The sequence below is a fragment of the Pleurodeles waltl genome, chromosome 6 (genome assembly GCF_031143425.1).
Source record: "Pleurodeles waltl isolate 20211129_DDA chromosome 6, aPleWal1.hap1.20221129, whole genome shotgun sequence".
Taxonomy (NCBI): Eukaryota; Metazoa; Chordata; class Amphibia; order Caudata; family Salamandridae; genus Pleurodeles; species Pleurodeles waltl.
Window position 1 is genome coordinate 1,445,355,049 of NC_090445.1, and position 25,872 is coordinate 1,445,380,920.

Genomic DNA, 25,872 nt, shown 5'->3' on the forward strand with positions numbered 1-25,872 from the left:
ACGGATCAAAATGATCCAGAAAATCTGCAAAAGCAGGGTCTACAGTACGTACCATTAAAGAACTCATGTTCAATTAATAATCAGACCATCTTTAAAACAGTTTATACAGCTGAAACACGGTGGCAAATCTCTGGCCGTATAAGGCCCACAATTATGAAACACTGGCTTGTGAACCATAATGTCTTTACAATTAAATCTTTTGCAAAGATCCGAAGACAGACATGTTGAGATAAACATATGAAATTACTATAATCCATAGATGCAGCAAAGCGTAAAGCCTAGTGTCCGTAAATGGTAGACATGATTTAGAGAGTTGTTTAGAGTTAGGCCGAGCTGGACAAAAAGTACTGGATGCCCCGTCTGCCTTGTTTAGAGTGTCATTAACATCACTACATATTTAATATAGTGGACTGGATTTACACCACTTTTTGGCATATGATACATAACACCCAAACTCTAAATGTTCTTGGTCTGCTACTCTCATATCCTCAAAAATAACATCTTCATACTGGTTACTGGGACAGGATGCTTCACATTAACAGCTGAATGCCCCACATAGCTGAACACTAACCTAGTCGAAGCTAAAGAACACTTTACACCAGATATTAGCCTCACTCTTTGTATGCCTGGCTCAGAAGTCAATGAAATGTCTTTATGTTGACACTATAAAAAATAGTTTAATGAATAAATAATTATAATTGATCACTACAAGAAAATCAGAGATAGTTATGAGAGGTCAGTTTGGACATCCACTCGATTGCCCCTTTGCAGGACCTCGACAACAATCTTCCTTAATTCTTCAGCAACAAAATCACCATCATTTACAGCATCTTCAACCCGCAACTGGACTCGACACACCTTGCCAAACACCTCACGATCTTATCCTAACAGCCAGTGCTAACAATGTGACCCATCATTACCTAAAGGAAAATGCTGTCATCATGAAGTTCATCCACTGTTGCCCCATCAGACCCCTGCCTCCATTGCGCTTACTCTAGAGGACTGCATCTCATCAGCATCATGCTTGTACCCATTCTGAATGCTTCCACCTCTTCCTCAAACTTCTGACTGCCCTCCCATTGCTGAAGAAACATTCTACAGACCTTCAACTCTTTCCAGCTACCGTTCGATCTCCCTTCTATTGATATCGGTCAAGGTCTTAGAGCAAATCCTCAACAGGCACCTCACTGAATACCTCCCTGGTGACAGACCCAATCACAGCATGCAAACTGGCATCATTGCCACCACACATGGCGTCCACATGACTATGGACAGAGGAGACTCAGTGCCCTCATCCTCCCGGACCTCTCCATAGAATTTGACACAGTCTCCCACCCCATCTTCATCCAATGCCTACATGACATTGGATTCCAAGGACATGCACTTCAATGCATTTACACCGTCCTTACTGGATGGATCCACTCAGCCAAAACACCATACACCTTGGATGGCTGCAATCTCATCTGCAGAGTTCCACTTGGATCTTTCCTGAGTACGACCATCTTCAATTCATAAATTATCTCAATAGCAAGCATCATCTGCTCTCAAGAAATCAACATCCCCTCCTATGCCAATGACACACAGCTCATTCTCTCCCTCACGGACAAGGAGCCCAGTACCCAAATCAAGTACTAAGCCTGCATGACTGAAATCGCCCACTGGATAAAGACCAACTGTCTAAACCTGAACACAGACAAGACCGCAATTGTGATCTTCTGGAAGAGCACATCACCTTGTGATTCCACCTGGTGGCCAACAGTGCTAGGACTGACAAAATGTCAAGAACCTTGAGATCATCATCAACAGCAAACTTGATATAACCGCCTAAGCCAATGCTGTCACATCTCATGCTTCCATAACCCTTAAGAAGGCTGCAGACCACTCAGAACTCATTGAAAGGAATAACTCTCAGCCTCCCACTTTTCACTCACTTCACCCCGCACCCGTAGTAGCTCTTCTGGCTCCCCAATCACAAACAAGCACAATTCAGACTCCTCAACCACACTTTCAAGGCACAAGATAACACTGGTCCAACATACCTCAACTATCCTGTGTGCTTTCATAAACCCTTGCAATACTTGGGCTCATCCGCACTCCTACTTGCACATATCCTATACATACAGAAAACCCGATCCAGCAGTTGAGCCTTCTACATCTCTCAAAAAGTGAGGAATTACTTGTTGCTAAACATAGAAGCCTCCTCTTTACTTCTTGGATTTTACATGAAGCTGAAGACCTGGCTTTCTGAGTAGTCCCACTAATCCCTATGCATTAACATTCGAGATAAACCCTCTTAGCAACCTTGTTCTCTCCTCCTGCACACACCAGGCATGGACCAGGTCCCACAAACAACTTTGACAATGTTACACTATTTAAAGCAGGAAAAATACCCGAGCGAAGAGAAGCTGCTGCAATTTTAGGATATAATGGTGCTGTGAGGAATAGCTCATCTGTAAGTAATAAAAAAAATTATATAAATATGTTTTGGATTGCTGACAAAAGAAAGTGAGAGATTTAAAGTGGAGATGCATTACTGTTGTAAGACTTGGAAACCCAAGAGAATTAACCTTTACACCGAGAAGAATATCAGATGGTCTGGAAATGAAAAGTGACTCCGCAAATCATTGTAAAATGCAAAAGTGTAGCTTGCACACAGATAACACTTACACAGCACACTATACAGTGTGAACCATCTTTGACCGGATGATATGTTTTAGACTTTGCATATCTTGAGTAGGTTTGGGATATTATTTAGTGCTGCTTGTGGAGCTCACTCCTTTTCTCAACCACTTTGACGTATCCTTCCCCTATATGCAGTCCAACCAGTAAGTATAAGACAATAACCAAACATATGCAGCAGGAGCGTATTGAATAAATACTTTCCTGCTCAGGTGGATTTTAGCTGTCCCAACGTATGCTTTGCAGTTGTACTATGTGACTGAACTCCCAAAAGATCTGTTTGAAAGTTAGGTCCTGCGTGGTTGTGGGAAATTGTCAAAATGACACTATTTCAGAGAAATGGGAAGGTATGGAATCAGTGCTCGATTTGCTGGGCCTATAAGGCGTCTTATTATCATGATGTGGGTGGCACGTGTGGTTGGGCTCAGTGAGAAGATATTTGCCTTTGTTTATGCTTATTTTGTGTTTATTATTTTTGTTTCATGTGTTGGCCCACTGGGCTGTGTTTCTATATGAAAAATCAATAACCTTTTTTTTTTTTTTAAATCATATCATTGCACCACTTTGCGTAATTATGAGTCTTTTGCTGTCAAAATTCACCACAAATTCATGGGGAAAGCAGAGCATGGGCGGATATTGTTCACAGTGCTTTTGCTTTTTGCACAAGTTCTTTAGTGTGAAATGCATTCTCATGCCAAATACTGATGAGAAGACACATTTCACACTAAAATATAGAACTAAGTGACGGCTTAGCTTTTTGTGTGATTAGGTGTAATTTTGTATAATTTGGCTGAAATTTCACATGATTATATAAAAGCAAATTATAAACATTTCGCACACCACTGATAATAGGATGTGAGAAGTAAGGTAAAGTAGCACAATTTATTCAGCGTAACATATTATATTAGTGAAATCCTTCTGATCTTGTACACATATCAAAATTGGCTACTCCCATTATCACCCTTGGAATCCTGTGCTTCCCAAGTTATAGCAAGAGGCAGAACCTAGGGAAAGCAGGCCAACTATAGGAGGCAAAACCTATGTAAGGAAGGAGAAGCCTACCAGGGCCGGGTCCCTTCGCTATGGAGGAGCGTATCCCCCCCATCCCCCGAACCGCTGAGGCAGCAGTAGAAAAATAAAACAATAGTTCAGCAGTGCAGGGCGTGGCTGGGCCACAGGAGTTGGGAGGAGGACTGGAGGGCACCTAAGTGCGCCTGTGTGTTTGGCCGGCTGCCTAAGGTTGGTTTACCCTTAAGTGCCATATTTGGAGTACTGTGGGTAATGAAAATCCTTTGAAAATGAAGTAGATGCGATAATTCCACGAAGAGTAGAAAAATAACAACTTAAAATTGTAAAAATTGGCAGAATTGCTGTAGTGATAAGTCTGTTGAGTCAGCCATCTTTGCTGCTAATAAGCAATGGCAAATATGACAAAAATCTGAAAGTGACTCTAATGCATCTAGAGTGGAAAATCTGCCACGATGTTTACAAATTAATCTGAAACAATATCGAAGACAAAAAAGTATGGAAGATAACTCTTGTAAGGGACCCCCCCCCCCCCCATAATCGGCTCATTGAATGGGGAGTGTGGTTGCTTATAATGTTTCTTAGTGGCAATTTACATGGCAGTAAAGATGGTTAGAAATTCCACCAGAGGCAGCAGACATTGCTGGAAAATCCACATATGGGTTGGCAAACTGGCTGTTAAGTTGCAAGTGAATTCAGCAATTTTGGCTTAACACCTGTAGGTGGCCTACCTCTTCTGTGTTGCAATACAAGTGTCACAGATCAGCTAATTTTCCAGTGCCACTGTGATAAAGGTGGTAAATGAGCTGCAAAGGAAGTGGAATTTATGCCAGACAAACTCTAAATTGGCCATATAATATCAAACATTTACCATTAAATTCCAAACTCAACTATGTCAGGCCTAGACATAACCCTTAACAACCAACCCTAAACTCACCTCCCCAGCACCATTTCCTAACAGTAACTATCAGTCTCTAATGTACAAATGCTTCAACCTCTCTCTTATCTTCTAACATGTGAATCTGACCCATAGAGGGCATCATAAATGCTAACTGAATTTATGGTAGCATGCTGAAATCAGCTCAAAAGCAGTAATGTATCGGTAATACACTTCTGACACACAGGGCGAGGAGTCATGTGTGGCAGTGTGTGAAACCTGAAGGTGTGGAATAAAGTTTAACACCAGCGTTCCACTCTGGACACTGAAATAGTACAAGCAAGACATGTGCAAATATGCTGTGCTTCAGTTGTTTTATGTTAGTGTACAGCACTTCTATATATAAATAAATATAATTAGGGTATTTGCGCACCAGATGCACCTGAAATTATACAATTTTGTGTGTTAAATGTATACCATTAAGAATAATGAATCGGACGAAGAAATGTCCTTGTTGAGAAGGCTTTCACTCACCTTGTCAGAACCATAATTTCCGAATGAACAAGAGAAATCATCAAATCCCCAGCTGAAGACTTTATTCCACAAAGGAGGAATGAGGAGTTTATTTTTCTCCACGGCTAAAGTGTTTTTTTCAGTGTGAACAATGTGCCCAACAGGTCCCCTTAGAATTTCTAGGAAGGAAAAATATATTTTTAATTAGTATATCTGTCCCAGAGACGGTGTTTAAAGAGAGTTGCAAGGATACTACTCTCACGGTTTCTCCATCAGGCCATGTTAGAGCTGAAATGGTCTGATTCACATTTGGACCAACACATCATCCCCACTCACCCACCTTCTGTCACAAAACATTTAGAAATTCGGTATCAGGCCTTTTCACCGCTTGAACACAGAAACCCCTGGCAGAGAAGTATTGCACAAATTAACCCCATCTAACAGGCAGTTGCGGCCTGTGAGAGGGAAAAGGGACGGGGCTGCACGTTGCAGGGGAGAAATATAACAAAATAATCTTTATTTTTTTTAAAACATACCTTAATGTTGTGCTGCTCCGCTCCTCCGTCCTCGAGTCCAGCCTGCCCTGTGGCCAATCCTGACACTGCTTAGAGCAGCGTCAGGATTGGCTGAGTGCGCCCAGCCACGGCGCTCACAGGCGGACCGGGAGCCTGTGCCTACTCTCTCCAGCCCGGCAACAGTGCAGAGACGGCCGGCCAAACACACGTGCTCTGATGGGAGCGCACAGTGCACTCCCCTCATCCTTGTCACAGTCCATGGCCTTGCCCTTTTAATACAAAACAATAATAAACATTGTTTATTATTGTTTTTTATTTAAGGGTTTTCAGGGGCTGCTGCTGGTGGGGGGCAACGCTCCTCCGCCCTAGCTATCAGGACAAGCAAGAAGAAGATATAAATGGACGATCTTCCCGTCCCTTCTACTCATTACCTGCGGGGTACTAGAAGGTAATGGGAACCCATGGCAAAAGGACTAGAGTGGTGACCCACAACAAGAATGGGGCTTCTGTCCAGTCTCGGTTCACAGGGGTTACCAGGGGCGGGGCGGCATGTGGCGGAAAGGGGGGGGGCAAATATTAATAATATAAAAATAGTAAGGCAGAGGCTCCCAGCTTGCCCCGCGGCCAGTCCTGACACTGCTCAGTGCCAGGGCACTCCCAGGCAAACTAGGAGCCTGTGCCTTTTACCACCAGCCTGGCAACATGAGACGGCCGGCCAAACACACATGCGCACTGAGGGGAGTGCACGGTTCACTCCCCTTGTCCCAGTCATCCCCATTGGCCCTCCCCTTTAACAGGATAATAAACATAGTTTATTATCCTTTCATTGTTAAAGGTTTGCAGCGGCTGCTGGTGGGTGGGGGAGGGGGGTGATGCTCCTCTGCCAAAGCAGAGGAGCTGCTGCTGCTTCTGTACCCTCCTTCTCGAGGGCACCTGGGGTCTCTGGACTAAACCTCGCAATGCAACTTGTCTTAAGGAGATCTGCTGTAGCTCCACACATCCACTGCCCATTTAAGAACAGCAAGAAGCTTGTCTAAAAACTAGTGGCATGCGTCAGTGGAGTACCAGCTCTTTAATATCTACTTAGTGTTTGGAAAGAGCATTATAAGGATGCTTTAGACTGTTTTGCGTGGGAAGGTCATGGCACTAGTAAAGATGATGAGCAGGGGCTCCCACTTGCTGGTATTTACAACTGGCGGATCCTACCACCTCACTGCAAGGCCTTCCGTAATAAAGCTGATGCTTCCGCTTAGTAGTCCCCCCCCCCAATAATGGATGGAAGTTTATCTAATGAGGCACTCCAAGCAAACAAATGTTAAACTGGACTATTTTTCCTGTGAATGACACTATAATTATTTACTGCTCAGTTCATACTGAAAACATCTAACAATGGTCTCCTTTACATTTTCGTTCACCTTAATTGTACGGCATTATTCTTTTCATGACTATATGGATTACTAGATTTGTCCTTGTGAGTTGTAGGTTGCCTGTTGTAAAGCACTGTAGTGTACTGTATAGATCTTTTGGGATGAGCCACCAAGCAAGGGATATTATGTATCTGAGACCTTGGATTCTGTGAAGAACCTCTATGTTTTGCAATGCTGCAAAACAAGTATGGTTTATCAAAGTCCTAGTTCTACCACATTCTCAAACTTGAAGTCATAGTATGTCATTTAAAAAAGACCCACATTGAATGGAATAAACATAGACTGCATGCTTTCTTTACTTTTGTTGCATGTCTGCTTATTCCATGAGCCTCGAGCATATATGTACTGCTGCCCCTTGTTACTCACACAACTTTTCCTATTGTTGAACCAGATTTAGAATACATCATAATGATAACCAATTATGTAACTAGATAGCATTGTACAAAGTCTCGGATTTCAAAAAGTATTTTCTCGATGTCTTGGCATCATTCTAAAAAAATTCATCTGTTAAAAATCCCACTCATACTCCCACCATTAAATGTGTATTTTGAAAATAGACACCTTAAGATGTGACTAGATCCTGAAACTTGACGTGCCTTTTTCAGGTACTCCAATCTAATCTCATCTAAATGCAATCTAAACTGAACTATGGAGAAGAGATAACATTGACATCCTAATTTTTACTGCACTCTAGTAGTAATCATAACTATGCACAACCGTAGCCTTAAAATATCATAAGATCAATTATAACACAGTCGACATTTGCTATTTGAAGACAAGAATTATGCATAGCTATGGTTAATACTTTGGGCAGCTCAAGCTACGTTAATTGTATCGAAAACAGGTCTCAACAAGCTGAGCTTGCTTTCGCCTCCAAGAACACAACGTTTAACAAAAGCCCTTTCTAAACTAAGTTAAATCATAAAGTATTTTATATACACTAACATTGGGATTACGATTAAATCTTTAGACACTGACATAATTATTTTTGTCTGCTAATGATTTAAGTATGAAGCATATGTTGTTGAATTCCAACACTGAAACCAGTCAATGTTCGTTAAAAATTGTTTTAGTACATTTGACAGACAGACTCTCCGCAATGAGAATTCTCATTGCAGTGATTCCGCCCAAGTGTGGAGACTTCCCCCAGACTGCAGAGCCTCCACCACGAGTGTGGAGGCCCTTTGTGAATCAGGCCAACAAACTCTCGTGTAACTGTACCAATTGTACAAAACCCAATGCAATTGTTTAAAACTATTAATGTAGATAATTTATAACATTGAACATGGAGTGTCTATAAAATCCATGTATCTTAATATATGCATGTCTTAAGACCTCGCATGCGTAACAGTGTGTGCCAGGCTGGCGGATGCTCACAGCTGAGAAACTGATAAAACAGGGACATGCTCTGGACTGGGCCATGCTTTCTGAAGCCAAAGCAAAATGAGAGGTCCTAAGATGGTCCTTCTATATTGTCAGCTGGTGTTTTTTGGAAAGCTTTGCAGTGGTGACTTTGCATGTGACGCCTTGTGAAACTGTGGTATTCTCATGTGGGCTCCATGAGGTGCTGTTTTTCAGAACTGCAGAAGGTTACTTTTGCAATCAGAGAATGTCCTTGCATGGTTACCATTAAAGCTTAAACTCTCCATTGACATAACGGCATTCGAACATTGTTCGCCCACAGTCTGGCACAAGACAAAGTACTGCACTAAAGGTATGTTTTTTATAGAATAATTTCAGGTCGATGTTATTAGATTGTTTAAATCATTCCCAAAACAAATAGCCATTGACCTTAGACATAGTCTCAGAGATACCTTAATTAGGTCTACAACATTACACTAATTCTAACCTCAGTTAAACTATAAGTATGCTAAGGCCAACTATACAACTATACATTTATCTCAAGTGTCGGCCCTACCATAATAACACAAACACCAATCACAAAAAAATATAACTTCCAGTGCAAGCATATCCTAAATCACAAACTGTACACTACACTAAATTTAGCACGGAACATACCACAAAATACCTATTACACCTAGATTTAACATAAACTTTTGACTGTCCTATTGACCTATACATGCATCATTAACAGGTGTTAACAGGTCTGCCTTTATGACATGAATATGTGTCATGGACATGACGCACACATTTCAAGGGAAATGATATTCCAATATTTATGCAAGGTCTGTGCAAACAATGGGGGAAGTGTCTGTCAAAGAAGTGCGCAGACTCCTCAGCAAAGAAAGGGTTAAACTATATCCTTATCAAATCAAGCCACTAAGGGCCAGATGTATGCACCATTTTTCTTGTTGCTAACAGCCCGATTCACAGAATCGCAAAATAGGTCTGTGAGTCGCAATTAGGAACGGGCGTTCCCTTCCTAATTACGAGTCGCAGTGCGATGTAGGATTGTTTTGTGACCGTGAATGCGGTCACAAAACAATTGAAGTTAGCAACAGTTTTAAATTGGTGCTAACCCTTTCACAAAAGGGAGGGGGTCCCAAGGGGACCCCTTTCCTTTTGTGAATGGTAGCGGAAATATTTTTTCAGAGCAGGCAGTGGTCCCACGGACCACTGCCTGCTCGGAAAAAAATGAAAAGAAAACGTTTCATTTTTGTTTTTGAAATGCATCCCGTTTTCCTTTAAGGAAAACTGGATGCATTAAAAAAAATAAAACTGCTTTATTTAAAAGCAGTCACAGACATGGTGGTCCTCTGTTCCCAGCCATGCTAACATCCCTGTGAGTGCAACCATTCCCAATGGAGTCACAAATTGCGACATACCTCATGAATCTTAATGAAGTAGCTCATTTGCGATCCTATTGGGAATCGCAAACAGCATCATTGACACTGTTGTACATCAGGTTTGGAAGTCAGTAAGACTCGCAATTTGCGAGTCGCAAAACCTAATATTCATACATGTGGCCCCTAGTCCCCTGTAACATCTCCTATTCCCTAAGCATAGCTGCACAATAGTCCTAATTTTAATTAAACTTCAATCATGCAATACCAACAATTACCAAAATCCATCATCTACATTCAAATTAAAATAGGCCCTTTATACTAATTCAAAGGAAGAACCCCTCATCCACCACAAGACTTAAAAAAAACTGTATGATAGCTCTAATTTTACAGTTAAAACATACCACAGTAGCACACATAACCACCATGTAGTACCCATACATATACGAGATTGTATCAATTACAAGTAGAATATAGCCCCAATCTTACAAAGGGTTCACATCCTAATAACAGATGTAGCCTAATCCAAAAAGTAACTACACCAATAACCAGTGGAGTAAAGCAAAATGATGGGGCCCTCCTGCAAAATGTGATGAGGGGCCTCTAAATCCCCGGTCACTTACTACAAAATCAAAGAAACATTATCTCTATCCCCAAATACCAGGGACACTATTCATAAAAACAGCAGCAATACAGGAAACATAAAGAAACTCAGCTGTTGCATAGACAAAGTTTGAGAGCCAAAATATTGTAAATCGTTGTAAATATAAGAACCAAATAATTATAAATAAAGTACAGTTTGTTTAAGATGTAGCCGTATACTGTGACATGGGAAGACTAGATATGTCATGTAGGCCTACATCTCCACCAGTATTGGGATCACAGCTCTTAGCACAACAGTACATAAAACTAACTTACAATCCCAATGTTAGTCTCAGTTCTACACTACAATTGTGCCCTCATTTTGGTCCTCCCTCTAATCACAGTTTTGCTTTATGAGGAGTAAGAAATGCATTTGATTTACATTTGGCTCTATGAAACACAATGATATCTCTTGGGTTCTCTGCACACCTTAATTGATAACAAGGGCAGTAGGCATGCAGGTTGGGCCCTTCGGCATGGTGTAGGACTTATAGCTTTGCTGCATAATGGCAAAAAAGTACCAACCTATTAAAACATACATCAGGTGCGTTTGGACCAAAACATTATGCAAGCAAAAAACTCACCCATCAAAATAGATTGCAGAGTGAGATTCCTGTGTCTTGCCTGAGCCAGCACAGTGTTTAATCAAAGGGTTAGCAATGAGCAAATCAATGTTCTGGTTACATTTGACATGGTGAGAACTCTATGAATGAATTATTGTAGTGACACAATAAGAGGTTTTGTCCTATGAATACAAAGATACCTTTACTTGGCACCGGTGTAGCTTTCAGACTCTGTGGAACACAGAAGAATGGTTGTGTGTGTCCTGTTGAGTTAACTGAAGGAACCAAGTCTCTTCTTGATTGGGTCTTCCCCATGGGTGTCCGGGCTGGATGAGGCTTGTGAAAGAGCTGAAGTATAATAAAAAATTATTGAGGAAGTGAAATCTGTTACTTGAAGCATGAGCTTAGGCATTCATATTTGCTTTCCATAAGGAAAAACCTTTTCAGTGGTATATCAGGGCAATCACCTCTTAAACTAACTAATCATCTACTCTTTTGCTGTCAATCTTATTTTCACCTTCTGCTGCCCTAACCACCACTTTCAATCATGCATCAAGGCTGTGCTACTTTAACGTCCATGGCACCAAAACCATTCTCCTTTCAACAATCTATTTGAATACACCTCTTCAATAAATAACAATATTATACTTCCCTTGAACTCATCCAAGCATCATCCTTAAGCTATCCATTCAAGTAACTGTCAAACCGAATCACAACAAGGAACACCTAATCAGCATCTCCATGTCAGGCAACCATCAATGAAATTCACCGGCTACTATCCACCCCACAATCTGTGATTGGAATAATCCATACCAACTTCTTGCCTCAGCACTGTCCATTACGGCACCACTTCTTAACCGTCAACCCCAGTTTTATCTGTTTCAGCTATCCTTCCTATCACACACATCTCCAACCATTCACACAGCCAGACATTCTTACTGCATCAATCTGCACTAGACTTTTCTCTTGTAATCACCCAGCATCTTTCTCTAATCCTGTCTACCTTTCATGCCCACATCAACTGCCTGTTTTGGCATCCCTCCAGTCAGATGTATATCAGGCAGCATCTTTCCACTCTGTAATCACTTCATCCAGCCTAATTTTTTCAGCTCAGCTGCCATTTCTTGCTTTATTCCTTGCATCACTTCATCCACCCTCATTTGTTCAGCTCAGCTGCTATTTCTTGCTTTAATCCTTGTATCAGCCCTGATCTTTCTTCCTGAAAGTTCATTAGCCTTTAATCACAACACTCTCCTTCAAATGTCCATCATTTTAGAATGTGAGATGCAAGGCTACTTACCTCAGCCCCTCCCCCCTATTTTTGCAGCCTTTCCCGTGGTGTTTCATCTTGGCATCTTTGAAATTCTGTTTGAACATCTATCCTACTAGCTGCAGAGCTCTTTCAAGCTGGCACTTCTCGTGAATTATCATAGAGTTATCATTGAATGTTTGAGCTGGCTGAATACGATTTATTGTTCAAAGCAACCACTTTACCTTTCCTATCAGTAGCTTCCTGAATTCATCCCAGCAACCGCAAAAGGTAAGCTCTTAGGAACCCCGTAACATTTTCTTTTGACCACTTCCAACATTCTTTATATAGAAATCCCCTCTTCTTTATCTATCCTGTATGCCACCCATCCTCCATTATCAGGGGTCTCCTTTCAGTTGTTATTCCACTTGATCTTTTTCATTTATCTATGTTAGATAGCAATGAATTTTCAACTATTGGCTCCTTCTACCATTATTACTCACCATCCATGCCCAGCTTGTATCTTACAAACACATCCAAGAGTTCATCCTGGTAACAAAATAAATCTGCCATTTATGCTGGTCGAGGAGCTACATTTACCTCTCAAGATCCAAGCTTAGCGTCCATAAAAGTGTAACATGTATGACAAACTTTTCTCCCTGCGGTGCTGAAAAAAGTGTTCTTAACTGCTGTGTCCTTGCTGTACTAGAATTATGCCCCAGAGATAATATAGACAAGCTCCCTGATGCCACCCCCTGCCCAATGAGGACACCCACAGAACTGAGCCTATCTTGCTTTTTTTTTACTACTAGGGTGGCTGGAAGCTCAACAAGTAGCTTTCAGAGGATCTGAAAGAGACAGACAAAAGTAGTTGTCTGAATTATTACTTAAATCTGTCGAAGAAACTAATAAGTAAGTGTAACCTGTTGTTTGACATGCTTACATTAAGATGTGTGGGCCAAGTGGAGGGGTAATTTAGTAGAATATAGCAAGGGTTGATTTGTGGGAAAGAATGTTGCGTTGGAGCAGTGTCATTTAGTGGAAGACGGTGGATAAAGTAAGAGATAAAGCATAATCAAGGACAAGTGCTTTGGTAGACACAGTGATCCAATGTAAGAAGACTGGTATAATGTCAAAGGTGCAATTTCATGGAGAAATGGATAAGATATGGTTTAGGCAAGGAAAGGGAACCAAATATGTATGGTGTGAGGTAGTAACCAGTATGTGATTTAGTGGAGGTTGTGTGGAAATGCTAATGTGGTGCAGTTTAATGAAAAATGAGTGGGCTAAAGTATGAGGTGTGGGCAAATGAAGGAAATGTGGACTAAAGTATTTGCTCAGTGTGATGGATGAGCCGGTTGAGCATAGCTTAGATTTAAATCAGTACTATCTTAAGAGGCATAACATTAAAGTTGGTGTACGATAAGTTGTGACCCAGTCTGTAAAAAAGTGATCAAAAGGAGAAGGGGTGTTATAGGACAGCAGAATGACCAATGAAGGAGCTGTGGTTAATGACATGAGATGTGATCCATAATAAAATGTGTTTCCAAGGGGAGAAAGTGTGGCCTTTTGTAGCTATTTTAATTGAACTCAGAATTGTTTAATGTTTACACTGTGTTCTAGAAGCACAGGTGAAAGCTGATTCCAGGTGAGAATGTGTAGTTTAAATAAGACTTGTTATTGTATTGTATTGTAATCGTATTTATATAGCGCTTACTACCCCTGACGAGGCGTCGAAACGCTTTTCTGTGAGTAGCACGCTACTCTGGAACCCAACAAGAATTAGTGATGGATTAGTATCGGGAACTAATGAGTACAGTTTTAGTATTATTATGAGTTAATTTGAGCCGCGGATGTGAGAGTTTGTTAGTTAGATTGACTGGAGTAATGGTGGGGTGGAGGAGGAAAGAAATCCAGAAGTGTTAATTGGGAGTATATCCTTAATTTACTCAACCCAAAGGCTTGGGATGAGTAAAGGGGGATGGAGGAGGGAAGAGTATGTGGAAGGGTTAGGGAGATCATAGTAGCAGGGTGAGATAAATGTGGGAGAATTTAGTAGGGTTGTGTGGGAGGTCATGGTAGTAGAGTGAGGTTTGGTGAGTTAGATGTGGAAGCGGAGGGAAGAGCTTAGGCAGAGTTATTTAGGAGATGAAAGTAGTAGAAATGATTTGGGATGAGTCAGAGTGAGAATGGAGGATAGTTTGATAGAGACATGACATATGAGTGTACATGGTAGATACACTTCTATGAGGGCTGAGTAGTATAAGGCATGGTCTTGCTGACTGGCTTGTTGTTTACATTGTGGTCTATTGAAGGAGATGAATTTAAGTGAAGGAGGTGTAATGTAATACATGAAGTGTAGTGTTTTGGAGAACCATAGTTTCAAAGTTATTTTAAGCTACATGCACTGAGAGAATGTGCTTATCAAAAGTAGGTGTGGCTCAGAGCAAGTGGTCGTACTGTAGTGGAGGTATTGCTTAGTGGTGAAAGTGCAGTGTATTATATGATGCATTTCCTACGGAGGTGGTGATGCGGATTGCCCGAAGGCCTCTTGGCTAGTAAGTTTAGTTAGAGGGGGGATCATTGTCTGGTGGAAGGCATATTGTCTAATGGAGGAGGGTGGTTAATGAAGAGGACTTTGCAGAGATGACATTTTCTGGTGGTGAATGTGTGTAGAACAAAACTGTATCTGGTTAATGGACAATGCTCTGATGCTGAAGCCATGGTTAAACTGAGGTTATATAGAAGAGAGCAAAGGGTTCTGTGACAAAGGCAATATCTGGAGAAAGGGGCTTCATTTGTAAGGTTACACTAATGAAAGAGGTTGGTTTTTTTTGTCAATAGTAAGTGTGGTCTGGTGATGAAAGCAGAGCACATTCAATCAGATGAGCTATACATTAAGGTGTACTGGAGAACCTCTGGTCCAAGCTACAACGTCCGCTTTAGTGTTCTAACTTAAGTAATTTGATGGAGGAAACCTAATATAGGGTGGGAAGGGTTAGAACATAGCATTACAAATTCTAGGTAAGCATATGAAATGCCCAGCCATGGATAGTATATACCAAACTTTACTTAAAAGAAAACATCCTTGCTTCTAAATCCCCCTTTTACTTTACCAAATAAGAATCCCTTTTTAGACTACACATAATGTGAAATCTCATTGGCCAGCCTTTGACATGAAACCTCTTCTCCTTGTCCCTGTTGGGAAGCCTTTTCAATATGTAATTCAATACAAGCCTCCATCTAAATGTATCTAACATGAAACTGTCTTTGACTGCATATGAATGCTACCTTTGCCTGTACCTATACGCAATACCTGTCGATTTGACAGTTCCATTGGACTGCATCTTAGGCAATGGATCTTGAGTTTGTAATTAGGAGAAGACACTTCATAATCTACCTAAAGAGAATTCGCCTCTTTCTATACATTTTGGGAATCATATCTTAGCATGGACCTTTTGGAAAGCCTCTTCATTCAGTGTCTGATAACATACTTTCTTGTTCTATACCTGCATGAATCTTCCTTGGTTTTCATATGCTGGAAAAAACCCATATTTAACTGATGGGCACCAATTTCAATTTTTCCAAGATTGGAAGCGCTTTACATGCCACTAACAAGAAAATGTTTTCATTCTGTATCTGATGTGACAGTTCCTTGATGGGAAGTCCACATCAGACTGAATCTGAAGGGAAGCCAATTCTCCTTAATACAAAACAAAAAGTCAACCTCAGACAGGACCTGGTGTGAAAGCTCCTCTTTCTGAACCACTTTGAGAGGTCTTTTTGATATGTAATGTATTTGATGGCATACCTACTATGGGTCTGACCCTTGATGGTAGCCTGTTTGTTTATTGCCTGCTAATCTTCCATGTTCTGTATCTGACAGGACGCTTCCTTGAATTTACCCGCTGAAAAAAAAGGCAGCCTGTACCTGATGGGAAGGCACCCTACCCTCTATAGTTTCTATACTAACATTGCAAGAAGTTTCATTAGCCAGTACCTAATGGGATCCCTATCTAGCCTGAAGCAAGTGTCCCTCCATCACATCATACAGAAAGACCTGTTGCCCTGTTCTGGAAATGTAATATAGCCCTCCTCAGCCTTACTGGAACACTCACTGTATATGCACCAAGGAGGAATACAAGTGGGACACATATCTTTCCTGGTGAATAAAACATATTGTGGAAAATATATTTTAACTCCACCTCACATTTTGTCATTGCTGTACAGGGGTAGAGTTTGTTTCCTTTCAAATTTACCATGAGTTGGCATATACCGAGCATACACGACAGACCAGTAAGATCCGGTAGAATCTTTAAAAGTGCTCCCACAAGTCGGGTGAGCCCACCTTGGCCTTTAGGAGTTAAGGTGGACCCAATGATGAAGCATGCCACTACTAGAATGGGTGAGGGTCACTAAACAAGAAAAAAAAATTATTGTGGTGAAGGGATAACAATAGTTAATTCTGAATAGCGGTCAATACTTTGACCAGCTGATAGGTGTAGGGATACTTTTATGTTGTCATGTATGTAGCCGGGAGGGTGTATCACTAGAGCATCTTTGTAGGGGTTTGTGATTTTTAGCCTCCCCAGAATAGCCTTTCAGCCCCATGGAGCAAAAGAACCGACTGATTGTTCAGTGTTCTATCTGCCCCTTATTTAGATATGCCGAGCATATGCAGGTTCCAGCTCGTGTGCAAAAAAAGAGGTGCTCCATCCTTGGCCAATACATTTGATTTAATTGGTATAAAGCAGATACGCTTTTAAATTTCCTGCAATTACACAACATACTCTACTCCAGTTGTTTAATTTCAACAGTTTAAAAGAACAGATGTTAAGTGGATTTTACTAAGCAATCATTAGTTGAAATAGTTATTACTCATTGGCATAGAGCTCTTAAGATCTTATTGACATTAACACAGAACATTGTTGACCAAGCTAGTAAGAAAAGCATTTTTTGAGCCTTTGGTCATAACACAGGCTAATCTCAAAATGGCAGGAAAAGACTTAAGCTTTATGGAACATTAAGATCAGGCTTTGGCGGGTGGGTGGAAATGATGTACATTGGCGTAAGCCCAGCAGCCTCTTTTAATCTTAATTGTACGCTGTGACACTTGCCAAGATCACAACACTATATTTCGATGCGAAAGTACCTTTGCATGTTCTGCTACTGTAAGCTGTTGCATTGATGCTGAGCTATGTTTCTTATGTATGTATGTTTGTATGTATACATGTATGTATATACGTATTTATATAATGTTTCTATAGTGCAAACCTAGCCCATCGTCAGTGGAACACTATACGTGATCATAGACAAGCCTCAAGTTAATGAGTAGTAGGTGAGGAAGCTGGGTTGTGGATGATTAACACATTGTGATACAGTGTTCTTTAACAAAATCAGTCTTCAACTTTCCTAAACTGGGGCAGCGTTGGGGCAGTCCTCATGGATGTAAGGATCAATTAATCAATAAATCAATCAATCAATCAGAAAATTTGTAGAGTGCTTCTTGTTATTCATGAAGATATCCAGGTGCTGGCAGGGTCCAGCTGATTAGTCAACTAGCCAGTTCTGCAGGGACTTTCAGAACTCTGGAAGAGATGGGAAGGTCTGGAGATGAAAGGGTAGCTTGCTTCATGTATTCACTGCTAGGTAGGAGAAGGAGCGACTTCTGCATCTGCTATATCGGGGAGGTGCTTGGAGGGGTGAGGTTTGGAGAAAGGGAAGTGGAGGTGTCTGATGGGCTCATGGAAGTTCAGGCGGTGATTCAAGTATGCGGTCTGTAGTCGTGTAAGGCCTTGAATGCTTGAGTCAGAAGCTTGAACTGGCAGCTTTTCTGTGAGGGAGCCAGTGGAGTTGCCTGAGGTAGCGGGTGATATGGGTTCACCGGGGAAGATCCAGGACGAGCCTGGCCACGGTGTTCTGTATGATCTGTAGTTGTCAGAGATGGGCTGCGATCCCTGCCTAAAGAGCGTTGACGTAGTCGAGTCTGCTAAAGATGAGGGCCTGGGTGATGGTGCATCTTGAGCTTTGAGGGTAGCCATTTGAATATCTTACAAAGCTTTCGGAGGATAAAGAAGCAGGAGGAGGAGACGGAGTTGACCTGAGGCTTCATGGTTAGATTGTTCTCCAGAATTATGCTTAGGTACCTTGTGTGGTCAGTGGGGTTAGGAGTAGGTCCAAGTTCTGAGGGCCACCAGGATGGGTCCCATGGGGGACTTTTGTTTCCGATGATCAATAGCTCAGATTGTGCAAGTTGAGCTTCAGGAAGTTATCCTGCATCCAGTTGGTAACGTCTGTCATGCAGTTGTGGAAGTAGGTCTTGGCAGTGTCTTCAGAGAGGGAGAGGATGAGTTGTGTGCCATTCGTGTAGAGGGAGAGGATGAGTTGTGTGTCATTCGCGTCGAATATAATTTTGAGTCTGTGGGTTATGACAATGTTGTCCAGAGGTATCATATAGTGTTGAAGAAGGTGGGGCTGAGTGAGGATCCTTGGGGTACTCTACAAATGATTTCCTTGGGTCTGGGAGTGGAGGGGTAAGGCAGGCATTTGCATTCTTCCAGTGAAGAAAGAGGTGATCCATCTGAGATCAGAACCCTTGGGTGCCTATGTTGTGCAGCCTTGTGATGAATGTGTGGTGGGAGACTGTATTGAAGGCTGCCGAGAAGTCACGAAGGATGAAAGCCTGTAAGAAGCTGACTCTTTATATAGTGGACTAAAACGAGGTACACTGTGTAAAAAGTCCAAGCAATCCCTAGAAGAATTACAGAAGCACAAATGACACCCTAAATGCTCTCTTTTGTGGTAGGGTGGGCGAGCAGTAAGGCATATCAGAGGGTAATGCTAAACATGTATTGCACACACAAAGGCAGTAAGCAAGGTACACACTCAATAAAGAAATCTGAAACCAATTTATAAAAATAATATACTTTTATATAACTTTTGATACCAAGATCATCGGAATAGGGGGTAGAACTCTGAGTTATGAATTTTTAGTTTTCAAAAACTGACAATACAATTTTTGGAGCAGTTATGTTATCCTCTGGGGGGAAAATATATACTGCATACGAGTACTTAGCATCAACTTACAGGACCAATCTTCTGGAGTTCAGGTAAGTATGAAGCAAGGTCAAAGGCAACACCAACAGGTCCCTTCGGGAGGCATTTGGACGTCTGGGTGCAGCAGTGCCTTTTAGCGTTGGATGCCCTAATGTTATCCTATGGGAAAAGAAACATGTACTGCATTCGGGCACTTAGCAATGACTTACAGGACTGTTCTTCTGGACTTGATGTGAGTATGGGGCAAGGTCCAAGGCCACACCAACAATTCACCTCGGACGGCTCTGGGGCATTCGGGTGCAAAGCTGTGTTTTGGTGTTGGGTGTCCAATTCACTTCAATGGAGATCGGTCTGGTCAGAAAGAGGCTGCAATCAGAGGCTGGGCGTCAAGCCCGGGGGAACCTATGGGCGGGTTCACGACTCTTGAGATCCTCGGGCACGTAGGGACCGCTGGGCTACTTCTCCTCGGGCTGTGGGGTTCGGGTGGAGTGGTGTCTTTGACATTGGGTTCCGGCCCAGGGATGCTCATGGTTGGAGGGAACCTGCAGTAAGAGGCCGCAGACGGCGTCAGGAAGGCCACTGTTGGCAAACCAAAGGTAGGCGTTGGTTCTGGAGGGCCGGGGGACCACACTGCACTGGCCCCACTGACCCACTACAACTCGGGCTAGGGGGCACAGGTTTATAGGTGCTGTCCGGTGTCGTGTTTTGGTGGTCCTCGTGATTCTTCTTCTTCTTCGGTGCCTGTAGGGGAGCAGTATCACTACTGCACAGGATATCCTGGTTACTTCTCGAAGTGCTAGCAGTCTTCCCAGGCAGAACAGCTGCAGGACACATCGTCTTTGGTGCAATTGTCGAGGACAGCAGGCAGGCCTGCAGGGTTTGGGCCAAGTCACTTGGTGCTCTTCAGTTCTTGCTTTTTGTAGCTCTTTGGGTCCTTCTTCTGTGGGTCAGCGAATCTGAGGTACTGGTATCATGGGGTCCCCTAAATATTTAATTTAGGTGTGTTAAGGGGAGTGAAGAGTAGTAGCTAAAGGGCTACTTACCTCTGGGGTCACTACGCCTTCTAGATATCCACTTTCTTTGTGGGGGTAGGCATCACCCTGTCACAGAATTCCTAATTCCACCACATCTAAGATGCTAGAATTCCTAAGGATGTGTTAATTTCAGGCTGGTCACACTAGAGGTGTGTCCAGCCTGAAAATGGAACATGCCTCCTGTATAACTGATTTTCCCGCCTGTCCAGGAGCTAAACGGGCCCGGGGGCAGAGGGGTCGGCATTTTCCTTCTGAGGGAAACCAGATCTACATACCACGGGAGTGGGCTTTTTAAAACTCCCTGCCTTGGTATGCAGATTTGCAGGCCATCCTGTTGGGAGGTGTGTGTTAACACCCCTGCCAGAGAGGCTCAGTTTCTAAACACCTGAGAGCAAAGGCGCTCACCCTTGGGGGTCAGAAACTCATTTGTTGGTGGCAGACTGGTGGAAACCAGACAGTCAGCACAGCAGCAGTTCATAGGTTTTTAAGCGGCACCTATAAGGTGGCCTCTGGGAGCATGGATTAATAAACTCATCACTGGAATCAATGGGGGTTTAATAATAAGAGATGTTTGATACCAAACATACCTAGGTTCAGTGAAGCCATCATGTAGCTAGGAAATTCGCATTGACCATTCAAGCGCATGTTCTTAAAGTGGCTTCCCTGTTCACTTACTGTGTCTAAGAATCGACAAAGACATAGTAGGGGCATATTTGCTCATGCAATATAATGTCGTCTGCCTAAGGGCTGTAAGGACTGCTGTAGGGGCGACTTACAAATATTACAGACAGTGTTAGGGGACATGGCACACAAGGGTGTGCCATGTTGTGTTTTCACTTTTTGGTGTACCTGGTCATGCAGCATGCATGGCAGTCTGTGTAGGTTTGATGCTGGGTCCTTTGGGGTGGCACATGTTATGCTGAAGCTCTTAGGGACTCCTCTTTAGTATCCATACCCCAGGTACCAGCGGTACCATTTGCTACAGACTTACAAAGGGTACAAAAGGCCTGATGTCTCAGGAATCAAGTGATCAGTGATCTTGTTTTGGGGGATGGAACACTGGCAATAGGGACCTGGTTAGCAGGAACCCAGTGCACTTCAGTCAAAGTTTCATCAAAAACCAGGCAAAAAGTGGAGGGGACGTCTGCAACCTGAACTCAGTTTCCTACAAGGCGCAGTCTCTCCTGGTTTGAGTAGGGCTCAGGTGTCATCAGTAGCTACGATGAGGGCTGTCTCGTGCTGTGGTTGCTGCAGAATTTAGATTGAGAGGAGCTTAGAAGGAGGTTCCATTCCAGATGTGAGAAAAGTTGTTAGTTGATTGCTTTTTCTAATAATCTGGCCGGAAGCAGGGAGATTGGTCATTGTTCCAGATCCTGGTTGCATTGTTGGAAAAGGCCTGCTGTCTTGTATGTTTCTTTTTTACACCTCTTATTCTGCAGTCTGTTGGTGTCCTACCTGCGGGTGTGCTGAGACCCACCAGAGCTGGTTGTGGTACCTTTGTAGATGATGCAGCTGGTTTTGAAGATGGTGCACACCAGCGAGGTAGCTAATAGGGTGCTGTCAGGATGGGAGTGATGTGATCATATTTCTTCAGGCCCTAAAGCAAATACTCAGGCAACAAATAGGATAGAAGATCTTAATTTAATGTCCTCCCTCTGTACCTTTCCCCGTTAACCTCTCCTAAGAATTGGCCTGAATCCTAACCACATCAGAATCAAGGTGATCCATCCTCTATTTTAGCACTCAGCCAACACAAATATCAGTTTTTAAGCATTCATTTCCAGCCTTTTCTTTCTACCAGAATCTTTCAACCGAACAAGACCTAAATTGAAGTCCAGGATGAAAGTGACATCACGATAACTACTGCACAGATAAAACTGCATTGAAGCACATTTAAGACCGAACACAATTCATGGATTTCAGTCAAATAGAAGCTGAAAAGCACTAGTGTTATAATGCAGCCCTGTTTTAAACTACTGTAGAAGAGAATTGTTCATGAAGCAAAGAGCTCTGATTTTTACTGAAATATGTAACATGATTACAGGGTATAGGTCACAGACAGAAGACAAATGGCAATGCCACATCAATAAATTAAGAATATATCACTATTTTTATCAGAAAAGCATGCTGGTTTTCTGCTGCAGGGCTGCACCGCTGTGACGTGTTGTGCTGCCATGTGTGGCAATGGGACAGGCTAGTCCTACTGCACTGCTAACTGATTAGAAAGCATCTTGATCTTTTCCTCTTCATTCTCTAGTAGTTATTTGCATCCTCAACTCTGCCTTTACCCCATGGGAAACTATCCGCGAGTGCCTGCTGTTCTTTCTCATCAGCCTGTACCCAAGTGGAAGCCCATCAGGGCACCTAACCACTTGAAACCACCTTCGACCTGTACCCCAAGGCAGCCTCGTGAAAATGTTCCAAACTGGAAGACTATTTAGCGTGTCAGTATTGTATGGGGCATCTCCTGTCATGTGCTGGAGTCATACTCTCCTCAGTTTGTGCCGGTCCTTCTTAAACAGTACTACGTTGGAAGGTCCTATAACCCTGAAGCTAAGTGGAAGCCATTGTAGGCCTTTGTATGATGTTCAGTTCCTACAGTACAGTATCAGAAAAAAAGGCCCTAGATCCCCACCTGCTTTGGAATTTGCCCAAAGTTGCTGACGAATCCCAGGATGGTGCTATGAATCAGCGGGTCCGCCTTGCCGCTCAGGTCTGCGTTGTCCATGTAGAAGTAAGGGTGGAAGACGTTCACAGCATCGGCCGCGGCCGGACCGGTCTGTTTGTAGCCAAATATGAGGTCGATCCAGTGATGCAGGTTAGCGCTGACATAGTCACTTTCCAGAGCCTGCAAAGGAAAAGAGAAAATCACAATTTCAAGTTCCCCCTCAGTACACCCGCGGTGTGCATTGAAACTCTTTATACTGATTCTGATATCTTTTACATTGGAGTGCTGAGCTCTGTGACCAGAGCTTGTGCAAACTGGGCATGGTGGCAGAAGGGGTACAGCCTTGAGGGGCAGAGTGGTAGTGCCATGATAAGTAGAGTGAATTACCCCTGATACATTTTCACTCTGTCTGACCCCAAAGAAATTGGTACCAAGAAACACAATTGAACATAAATCTATTCCTGCTTACCTAATTGGTCAAAAACACACTGCTGCGCAGATTTACGAAAGTTCGTGTCATACACATTGAGCGGAAATCTGCTGCGCTGAACTGCATGAATGGCAAAATAAATGCACATCAGGAGTGTAACACAGGCCCCTGCAACCCCTGTGGGGCAGGGTGAGAAGGCAACCCTGCAAGGGCCCCGATCCTTTAGAATATCTGCAGGATGCGGAAGCCTGGGGGGGAGGGGCTCATCTCATTCTGTAGGGGGCCCCAACATTTACGCCACTGATAAACGGCGCAATATTTAATATGCAAAGGGCTAAAATTGCACTAAACAACTACTGTTTTCACAATCTTAGCAGGAGCTGGCATTCCGTTATGGTGCATAAGCGAATGAGTAATGTCTTGTGCGGCACACCCTCCAGTACAAATCTCTGTGCACAAACAGGATTGTACTTTGCAGAGAACGATCAGTTATCTTAGAAGTGTTATACCTTGAAAATTCCTGGATGCACGTAGACTGATGCAGCTATCTACGTTATTGTGAGGCTGATAAACTGGGTTCCAAAAAAGAAATACTTAAACTAAGTGCCAAAAACTCCGTAACTCTCTACCTTTCGCCCTCTCTCTCTCTCTGTCTCATGCATACACACACACACAGACTCACACAGAAATTCATACTGAAGAAAATAGCTGGCATTTCCACAGAGCATGCATTGATTTAAATGCCTTTTATAGACCCAGATCCTGAGAAACCCTTTAATATCCATTGATCTCTAAACAACTTGTGAAGTTGAACCAGAGGCGGGCGGAGTCTTTGTTTCCCTTGATGGGCTCCTGGGTGTGACGGGCATGTCTGATGTTCTAACTGTGCGGCAGTTTGACCTCCAACTGTTCTCAGCCACAATAACACTTGGACACAAAAGGACACACAAGCAACTATATTGACTGCGGAGCAGGCATCATGCAGCCTGCCACAATGGAGAGGGAAATGCGCACACTGCCAATCTTAGAGACAGATTGCCAATACAAGTATCCACCGATTTTCTGGTCTCTGCAAGTTGCATTTGCTGGTGGTGAGAGCATGACCGTACCATGGTGTATGGGGCCTGACGTTCAGGACGCAGAACTAAAGCAAGGCAGGAGTGTCTGCTGTCAACTCTAGGGGTGGCTAAATTTGGTGAGCGGGGTCTCAGTGTCAACTTTGCGGTTAGAGGAAGCAGCTAGTGACATTAAGCCTTTGGGGACATTCACAAATGAAGGGTGTCAGTTGCTTTATTATTTTCCCTTGCCCATGGTAGGTGGGGGACTAGAGCAGGTAGAATTAAATGGCTGCATGGTTGGTGCCACTGGGTTGGGTCATTTGTGAGTGTTGTAAGTTGGAAGGGGAGGTCAGTCTTGAAAGGGAAAATGAAGTCTTGGTTCCAGCAGCATGATGAGCTGAATGCTGTTTGCAACCATTCATAGCCTTGGTCTGTGAATTGCCTGGTTGAATTTGCAGTGGAAGGTGTTATTCAAGAAACAATCTGAGCCTGGTATGATGAGGTTGGACAGGACGGAGTTGAAAGGAGGGTTGATTCTGGGTGTTTGTTAAAGCAAGTGGAAAGAGTGTGTACATTGATGTCAGTAGAAAGTGGCAGTAGAACAATGGTTGATACTGTGTAGTGCTGTGTCACAATGATCGAAGGCTACAGAAGTAAATGCTAGTATTCTGTTCTGTGGGTCAGTCTGATGGACACTGAAGTCTTGTGGGACACAGGCATCAATGATATGTTTTGTGGTTGGGAAGATCCAGGTCTCCAACAAAAATAGCAATTAGTTTATGGGAGTTTCAGAGGTATGAGAGGTCTGCTTTGATCATAACAGTTGACTGAGCATTGTTAAGCATAAAGTAAAATGCACGTTCAGTAGCGTTTGTTGTGTGATGTGGCGATTGGGATGTTTATGTGGTTAACTGAGATGATACTGCATGGGTTTAAGGATTGGTTAGGATGGTACATGGTGAGGTGGGAAGGATGCCCATCGTTTTAGGATGGCTAGAGTAATATCGGTATCTACTCAACAACACCCATGTGATCATCCTCATGAAAGGTAAAATAAAGGAGGTGTGGGAAGGTTTCAGACTGTTGATTGACTCTGGAAATGGTGGAGGCACAGCAAGGTTATGTGAATTCTTTCTGACTCTTGCAGCAGTGGTTTAGTACCTATAATCTGCTGATTTCCAGTTTGTTTAGCTTCAGCACATGGGTGCGAGGCCTTTAACATCCTTGGCTTTGGCTCTGCTAAAGAGCTGGAAGTTACATTTCAATCCCTGTGAAGAGCAAAGTTTGCACAGAAGTTTGATTTCTGAGGTATGCAATAATTATCACAGTCCTATTTTCCCATGACATGTTTAATTAGGTCAGATATGAAAATATCTACTAGTGAGGAAAGT

General features: G+C 42.8%; 1 protein-coding gene across 2 annotated transcripts in view; it reads right to left on the reverse strand.

The window, feature by feature from the left end:
• WDFY4 (WDFY family member 4) overlaps positions 1-25,872 on the reverse strand; it is a 778,336-nt gene that overhangs the window by 39,657 nt on the left and 712,807 nt on the right. For both annotated transcript variants that reach the window (XM_069240880.1, XM_069240879.1), the window contains exons 55-57: positions 22,961-23,173; positions 11,187-11,334; positions 5,117-5,274 (exon numbers count right to left, since the gene is read on the reverse strand). In XM_069240880.1, the coding sequence (XP_069096981.1) occupies positions 5,117-5,274; positions 11,187-11,334; positions 22,961-23,173 (519 nt within the window). The remainder of the gene's footprint in view (positions 1-5,116; positions 5,275-11,186; positions 11,335-22,960; positions 23,174-25,872) is intronic.